Source organism: Ctenocephalides felis, unplaced genomic scaffold (assembly GCF_003426905.1).
Source record: "Ctenocephalides felis isolate EL2017-DRISC unplaced genomic scaffold, ASM342690v1 CF-g0.4_SCAFFOLD_01170, whole genome shotgun sequence".
Classification (NCBI taxonomy): Eukaryota; Metazoa; Arthropoda; class Insecta; order Siphonaptera; family Pulicidae; genus Ctenocephalides; species Ctenocephalides felis.
This window is the reverse complement of record NW_020537324.1, coordinates 47,358,603-47,367,746: the sequence shown is the minus strand read 5'-3', so window position 1 is coordinate 47,367,746 and position 9,144 is coordinate 47,358,603. Positions and strand designations below refer to the sequence as shown.

The following is a 9,144-nucleotide window of genomic DNA, read 5'->3' as shown; positions in this document are numbered from 1 at the left end:
AAAATGTTCAGAAACGTTTAAAACGTGAAAAAATGTAAAAATTTTCAATATCGATTTTTGGAAGATTGCAATAATTTACCCTACGGAAAGTTAAAAATACAGTAGTCAAATATTACTTCACTATGATATTCTTGTTTCACTAAACTTTTTTTACATGTGTTTACAAAATCATCACAAACTTCATATTACAACATCATAAAATCCATAAACCGTTAGAGTATATTTATATGCCATAATATTATTAACCGAAATCATCTACGAAGCTCCCAAAGGAGGTGTTTGAGCAATCGCAATGCAGTCCATTCCTACAAGGGCGCCGCGGTGCAAGTTGGCCACTTCGAACACGGTTAGCGCAGGACAGTCGTTCTTAAAAACCCGGCCGCAGACTTCATAAACTTGATCTATCGTTTGAAGATCCTTCACCATAATTGTTATTTTTGCAATCTAATAATAATAATATCTTTTAAAGTTGTTATTGTGGAGAAACTTAAAAATAAAATATTTGTTGCATAATTTAAAGTTGGGCTAGAACGGCGCTTGAAGGTCCGCGGGTTAACAGGTCCACCACAGATATCTCAAAAACAAATAAAGATGAAAAATTTTGAACAACAATATTTGAAAGTAGAGGGAAAAAAATAAATAACCAGCCATCACCTAATGATTCTTTCGACGTCACTTTCGGGATATAATTTGAAATTGAATATTTGAAAATCTGTAACAAAAGTATTTTCTTTCGTTCTTAGTTTTTTTCGCTGTCAGCACTGTTGTTTTAGTTCGTTAGACCTTAATATAATACAGAGATATAGTTATTTTAATTGATCTATAAAATGTATCATTGTTATTTTTAAATTACGATTTATTTGATTTATCTTTTGCAAAATGCATCCTTTCACTTCATTTATCTTTCAATTTACTATATTTTGTTGTTTACATCTTTGTCAGGATAAAGGTTCAGTTGTTCCTTTTTACCCCACAAACGTTTAAGTTGTTATAAAGGTTATATAAAAATGCGGTTGAATATAACTTGCAATACATCTTATTCAACAATTAAATAATGTATACTTGAAAATTCTTGTAAACTAATCAACAGTGCTCACAACCAAAAAAAACTAACAACGAAAGAAAATACTTTTGATAAAAGTTTTCAAAGATTGTCGTTTATATCCCGAAGACAAGTTCGTAAAAATCAAGTTTATGACTGGTTATTTTTCTTTTTCCCTCTACTTTCAAATATTATAGTTAAACAATTCTTAATTTTACTCATTTTTGAGATATCGGTGGTGGACCTTTTTACCCGCGGTGCTTTAAGCCCCGCTCTTTTTTATTCGAAAATGTATCTTATGTGACAAATGGTTACACTTTATAATTTCCAAAATTGCTCAAAATTTGATAATCATCAAGGTATGAATTAAATACATGTAAAAGTTTTTGAATTTAATTTGAAACGCTTTAAATTTTTTACCTGGATAGCCGATTCAATAAAGGTTTTCGCGGAAAGTCAATTTTTTGTCATTATACTTAATTCCTATGTTTCATAATTTTAGAATTTTTATAAAAAGAAGGTGGGTTTTGTACAATTTAAAAAATATTTATTTCTTTTTATCTTGTTTTTTTTTAATAAAAGTATCCGAAAGCAACCAAACTGCTACAATACTTCAAATACGACTTATTAAAGATCATTCTAGACGTAATATGATTGATTTTAATTTTGGTGGAAATCAAACTTTTGTAACCCATTTATTTAAAAGAAGGATCCAAAGCTCACATATTTTTTCAACATACATAGATTTTTTTATTGTTAATATTGAATTATCAATAACATCATAAATTAACTGTTATTAACACGAATAATAATACACGAACAATTTTTGTCAAAGAAAACCACTCGAAAGTCCATTTTTTTAATATAAATAAAATACGTATTGTATAAACAATAAAACTAATTTTCCGCTTCAGAAATGTTTTTCATTTGGAATAATATAGAGAAACAAAAACTTATAAAAAATACAAATTTGGAGCCGTTTCTGAGGATATACTGATTTTGCCTATTTTGCCTATATACCTCTATTGACTCCGCTAATATTCACCCAACCTTATCCACATTGAACAAAAATCTTCTAATACTAATAATTAGTTATTTTGATTTTATGACAACTTGTAATTTTACTATAAATTTTGTAAGCATAACACCTTGAGTTCAAGGCAAAAAAATATAGAAATCTTTCTAAATTATTACCAATATTTAGATTTTACCTGTGAATAACCGGAGCAACCGGCTCTTAAAATGCAGTGCATATTATGCAATGCTAATTCCGCCTGTTCAACAAGAGTTTCCGGCATTTGGTCATTTTCGTCTATTCCAAAACAACTTGATACAAAGACCATATTCTGGACAACAATTGCTTGGCTACAAGGTCCATCGGGCTGAGGCGCTTTTTTTGTAGAAACCACTTTGCGTTTAATCATTTTGATAAAATTTTACATTAATTTCAAATTGGAAATATAAAGTTACAGCAAAACAAATTAAAATTATATGAAATTTTGATGATATTTTTTGTTTAGTATTCCAAATCGTCGAACTGTCACTCGGGTAATCATTTGTTTATTAAGATGCAAGCTGACTGTTTTTGTATAGAACATTCATATGTATTTTTCGAATATAATTTTTAATCAATTTAATATTTTCTATCTTCAAAATAAAAGAGGATTATATAAAAAATAGGTTTTTAAAAAATTATATTGAAAAACAAATTGAATTTTTTTTTCAATTTTTTATTCTAAAATAAATTAATTCGATTTTGATTCAGAAAATAATTAGATTTTTTTCAATTTTTAAAGCCCATATTTAATTGTTGAAAAATTATAAATATTACGTCTAGTTTTCTGAAACGTATTGTTAAAAATTTGAATATTTTTGATATATTTCCTTGTTTTGGAAATCACCAAATTTTTGAAAAAACTAATTTCTTCAAAAATCAACAGGTTTATAGTTACACGATCAATATAAATCGAATATTGTTTAATCGTTTGTATCAAATGATATGTTACTTGAAATGACACAGTATTATTACACAATAATTTTACACCTGTCAAAAAGGACAAGTAAAATGCATATATAGTTTTTTTTGAAAATAGGGTAAGACTGGGCAGAAAGGACCAATTTGACTTTGAAAACCTACGAATTATATCACAACATAATACACATATTAAACAAACAACTATATCTCCATATGTTTAGTAAAACTCCCAAAAAATTCATCATGTAGAAATATCAATCAATGTAAAATATAAATAGTATACAACCTTGATCTAGTAGAAATAATCATGAGCATAGTTAGCATAGGTACGTTTAAATACTCAATTTACTGTTTATTTCCTATTTTTTACTGTTTGCACTTTTGCCAGGGTAAAGGTTCAGTTGGTCCTTTGGACCCGCGGTCTCGCTCTTATAGCAGAAATTTGCAACCAAATAATTGCCAATTCTTGTTTGTGTCAAAATGCAGATCCTCTTGGAACATAATATTTGAAGACGATTAATACAGTTAATTCAACCGTTTTTTCCAAACACTTTCTATAGAAAACAATTTTTTCGTCATACATTTTATGTTAATGATTTTTTATATTAGTAATACATAATAATAAAATTAACAGTGTAGTATTTTGAATATGATGTTTCTGCGTAAAAAAAATTTGATTAGATATATTGAATCTTCGATGCATTAATTTGATTCGTGCATAACCAAATTCAAAGTCAGTTTTTTAAGCTAATATAAGTCCTTTTAAGTTATTTACGATATTTGTTTTCAATAGTTCATTTTTCCATCGTGAGAACATAACTAAATGTGACTGAACATAACAAAATCATTTAGTTAGTTAGATTTTTACCATACAGGCAATGGAACGAAATAAAAGTCCTTTTGCACACAGAAAAGTAGCAATTTCTATAATTATTATATAAGTTAGTACTACGTTACGATAAATGTCAAGTCTCAATGTGCACTTATGACTGTAGCAAAATAATATAGAATTTTATTTTTATCACTTGCAATAAACATTTGGTACGGGCTCCGTATGTGACGCTAATGCCCAGGAACGCCAATTCAGGGCTCGCCGTAACTTTTATCATGACCATGTGGACTAGAGATGGGCAGTTAGTAGAACAATGTCGAAAATCTTATAGAAATTGTTAATACCTTTCTAATATGTGTTTATCGACATATTTTTGATAATAAATAACTAAAACCAGTGTGTTCATATTTGAGAACTCCAAATTATGCGATAGACTGATATTTTATTCATTGTGCTTGGCGAGGTTGTGGATATTATTATTAAAATTATTTTATATTTAATGATCTTGGAGTACTACAAGATATATACAACCCAATTCGAAATAACCATAGTTTAATTGTAATAAATTCAAAACTTTTGTCCATACTGATTAATGCATATCATTCACAGGCCTCTTTTTAAGACATTTTCTGTTCGGTGGATTATCGAAGTAATCCATTGCTCAAATCTCTGGAAATTGATTAAGCTTTGATTTTCGATGGCATAAATGCATGATCTATGAACATTGTTGATACATTTCTGTGGTTGACTGTTACTGATATATAAATATAAATTGAATTATCTCAAAAAACTTGATGAAATTCAAATAATAATTTAGTCTATTGTAATCTATTTGTATCTACTGTAATTTGTCTTTCGTGGATCGATGCAACTTTCAAGACTTGAGCAAGACGTAATTTTATGATTGTCACAAATTTATATTGTTGATTACAACATCACAATGTTATCACTATGATTTTGCCATATCTATATTGTTTTATGATAAATAACTTTTGCGTGGTTCAAACGCGCATGACATCGTGTCTTAAGGTAAATTGCTGGAACTTCCCGTACCAAAAATTTTTTTTTTAAAAAGATTAACATTTTTGAAAAAAATTTACTATGAAAAAATTAGACGCTTGAGAAACTATAAATTTTTGACAAAAATTGTCATTTTGACAAAGACTTTGAAGAGAAATTTATTTGAAATATTTTGGAAATTCTGAACTTTTTTTGAAAGCAATCGTACTGCTTTAACTGAATAGAGACGAAATTTCGAAGCGCGTAAGCGCCGCCTAGTCGTCCATTGGATAAACATTGGTACGAAACCCATAGGAATGTAAACAAAACTTATACTTATTGTTAAATCTCTATAAAATATCTGATAATTTGATGCGCATATGTCTAATGATAATTTTTGACCGCCAAATGGCATTTTTTTTTACTTTTTTTACTAGATCTCTGTAATCGCTAGACCTGCCTTCATGAAAATTGATCAGTTCTTCATATTGTTAATACAAGTAAAATGTTATTGAATTATTTAAATCGGACGTTCAGTTCTCTCAAAAAATCACTTAGCGCTTTTGGCACTTTTTTCCCCGTATTTTCAAAAACGGCTTGACATGTCTCCTTATCAATACGAATCGAATGTTTTTTGAATTATTCAAATCGGTTGACCCGTGTTCCTGAAATTGTCGACTAAAATTTGTATACGCACACACACACATACATACACACACACGCACACATACATTTCAAAGGTATGCCAAAATGACTTTAAAACGTAAAAAATGCGATTTTTTCCGATTACTAAAACTTACTCCACAAAAAATTAAAAATGATAAAATAAAAACTTTAAAAATTTAATTAAATTTTAATCTTGTATTAATGTAAAAAATTGTAAAATTACTCTTAAAAATTTTGATAAAATAGTGAATTGATTATTTGATAGATTTATTATCTAAAATTTATCTTTACATCTATCAAAGTCAAGCTTTCTGGCAATATCGAAAACAATAATCTCTTCCTAGCTTATGGCACCGAACATTTCGGCACGACGCGCGCTGCCGATAGTATTTCGGTTCGTTCAAATTTCAACCAAAAAGTACTTATACATATTTCTAAAGGGCATCTTTTATTCATGTCGTATCACGATGCAACCACATTTCATAGCAAGTCATATAATACATCAGTGAGAGCCCATATCCATATGATTGTACACATAGTATGGCACTTAGGAGACATGTGTTAAGATCCATACGGTACGCATTCGTAGATATTTATTGGCTACGTGATCGCAAGGGCGAAAACTCCTTTCCTAAGAACGATGGCACTTCGAGAATTGATTTGTTGTTTATCGTTCGGTAGCGACATTATTGTAAAGATCAAACGTTATAGTTATGGCTTATATGGGATTCTTATTCGGTATGGGGAGCTGTATGCCTGTGGCTGAACAACAGGACGTTAGTGTTTTATTGATATTTCTGAAAATCATATTTGAAACGTATATTTTAAATAAATATTTTGTATTTATTTGTTTCTTTTATTTCGACGACTGGCTAAAAATCATATCAAGACATGTCTCAACGTCGAACAAAAAAACCTAATTATTATAGATATATATATATATATATATATATATATATATATATACAGGGCCGGTCCTGGGGTTCTCAGCGCCCGCATGCAAGATTTGTTTTAGCGCCCCCCCCCAATAATTTTATCTGTTTTAACAGTTTTTCGTTGAAATTATATAAACAAACGTTAATTTTTTTTGATTAATTTTTAGTCATTCTGGATTTAGTACACAAAAAAATAGATAAAATCTAAAAGCGTATAATATACATTGATTTAAATTAATTTAGAAAATCGAGGCGATTTGCGGGTTGATTATAATCGAATATTTTTAAATTCTCTACTATTTCTAACGTATGTGTAATATTAATATTTGGGTTTTGAAACATTTAACTTATTTATTATGCGATTTATTCTATAGAACAAATCACGCCAAAAGAGCAAAAATAATTAGTATTTGATTTTTAAAAATAACACTCGTGTTTCATGCTTTAATTTAAATTAAATTTTCACTATTTACAATATCCAAAATTGAATCGTAAACTTCTCCTTATTTGTACGGTTGAATTAGAACACTAAATAATTTGTTTTTCGATTCCACGTTAACTTCAAACGAAGAAAAAAAAATAATAAGTACAATAAACAATAATAAGCAGAACATTAATTTACAAATTTGCAGAGTTATTACTTGGTTAATTGTTTCTATTGATATCACATTGCAAACTGAATATGCTTTTTTTGTCCCATAGTTAAGTTGGATTGTTTATTATAATCTAATAAGTATTCTGGATTTTATATTTAAATAAATATATAAATAATATATTATAAATTTTATTTCCGAACCTCGTTTTGGCGCCCCCTAAGGCGTGCGCCTGCATTTTTGCATGCATTGCATTCAAGGTAGGACCAGCCCTGTATATATATACGAGTTTATATATGGACATTTTTGAGTTTTTCGGAACCAAAGAGCTCAAATGGTTCTAAATAGATAAAAAGCTATTCTCTGAAAGCTTTAGCTCTTAATATTGTCTTTTAGATAGAGCGCAATTCAAAGTTTTGTATGGAAATAGCATGAAAAGATTTTCAAAAATTTTGCAGAGCGTCGAATTTTAAATAAAAATGACACGAATTTTCATTTTTGATTCATTTGCCGCTAAGTTATACTCAAAAAATTTTTTTTTAGTTTTCAAAATTTTTTCAATGCTATTTCCATATAAAGTTTGATTGAATTGCGCACTATCTAAAAGTTAATATTACAAGCTAAAACTTTCAGAGAATTGTTTTTCATCCATTTAGAATCATTTGAGCCCTTGAGAGCAAGGAAATTCGAAAATGTCCATATTAAGGACCATCCTAATATATATCTACAGTGGTATATAAGTGAAAGGGGAGCTAACAAAAAATATATGAATCGTTTGCCACTTCAAAGCATGCAACATATAAATATTCCCGAGTCATATGAATGGTCTTAGCCGGTGTCAAACTAATCTGAAACTGATCATAATTAAAGTGGCACATTTGCACAATTTTTATTTTCAATATTTTCACATATTATTACAGCGCTTTTGCATTAATTCATTAATTTTTGAATTGCAAAGCAAAATCATATAATTCATTTTTAAATTACATTGTTATGTGGCATGCCAGAGAACAGACTGAGATTGAAAAAAATTGAGTGTAAGGTACCTAGTGCTTTGTCAAAAACTGTTGAATCTTCAGATTTTAATATACAATCTCTATTTTTTGCAAAAATAACTCTTTATGAAATACATTTATCAACTATGTACTGTTTGTGCGCATCGGAACGTTTTTGTACATTGGAAAAATGGGAGAAATGTACAACCCCTTGATGATAATAAATTGCTTTTTTTGAGTAAAATTCATGCTTTATTAAATCATCAGTGAAATATACTCACTGATTGATAACATTGTGAAAAATTATTTGATTACTTAAATGTCTATTATTAAATTATAGATTTGTGGATGGAGAATGCAAATTTAGAGTTGTATGCATTTTTTAATTCAAATTTCAGAAATTTTCAATTCATAGTTCAACAAGTCTCAATTCTCAACAAAAGGTAATAAATATTTACCACCATAATCGAAAAATTGTCATAATTCCTCCAAAGATCTGGGTTTCACTTGCAAGCTCATAATTTCTAAACAATGTGTTATATTTTTATATTTTTTCTAAGACAGTTACAGTAATAGATAATATGGCCTGATTATTATTAAAAGTGTATTTAAAGGAAGAAATGTGTTGAGAAAATATTGATTGTGTAGTGTTGTTAGAATCACAAATATGTTTATTCCTCAACATTCTTCTCGTCCTGTAAACTAAATCAACAACTCTAAAACTTGTAAACTGAATCCAAAACACCTACACTTGTGGTTGATTTAATTTACCCACAAGCAATAATTGAAATTTTTGCTATATTGGGAAAAGTTCGACATATATTTTTTATTTACAGTTCTAGGGCCGTAAATATATTTCTTTCTTTAAGCAAACATTTAATACTAATCATGCGACCAGTCTTTATAAATTCATCAGTCTTGTTTCGTCCTCTGTACTGTTAACATCGTTGTACTTAGTGTCCCTTAAACTGCAATAAAATTTAGCTAATAAAACATGAGTTCTGAAAACACGTGTGTGTGCTGCAGTGGCGTAGTCCCGTCAGATAAATTGGTGACATGTTGTGCATGCAAATGCAAATATAAGTATACATGTGTTAATTTGAGTTT

General features: G+C 28.7%; 1 protein-coding gene across 1 annotated transcript; it reads right to left on the bottom strand.

The window, feature by feature from the left end:
* Window positions 1–255: 255 nt before the first annotated feature.
* Window positions 256–2,466, bottom strand: LOC113367321 (reactive Intermediate Deaminase A, chloroplastic-like). The gene is made up of 2 exons (XM_026608934.1): window positions 2,254–2,466; window positions 256–444 (listed from the first exon to the last, which is right to left on the bottom strand). Exons 1-2 carry the CDS (start codon window positions 2,464–2,466, stop codon window positions 256–258), a joined length of 402 nt encoding a protein of 133 aa, XP_026464719.1.
* Window positions 2,467–9,144: the final 6,678 nt, after the last annotated feature.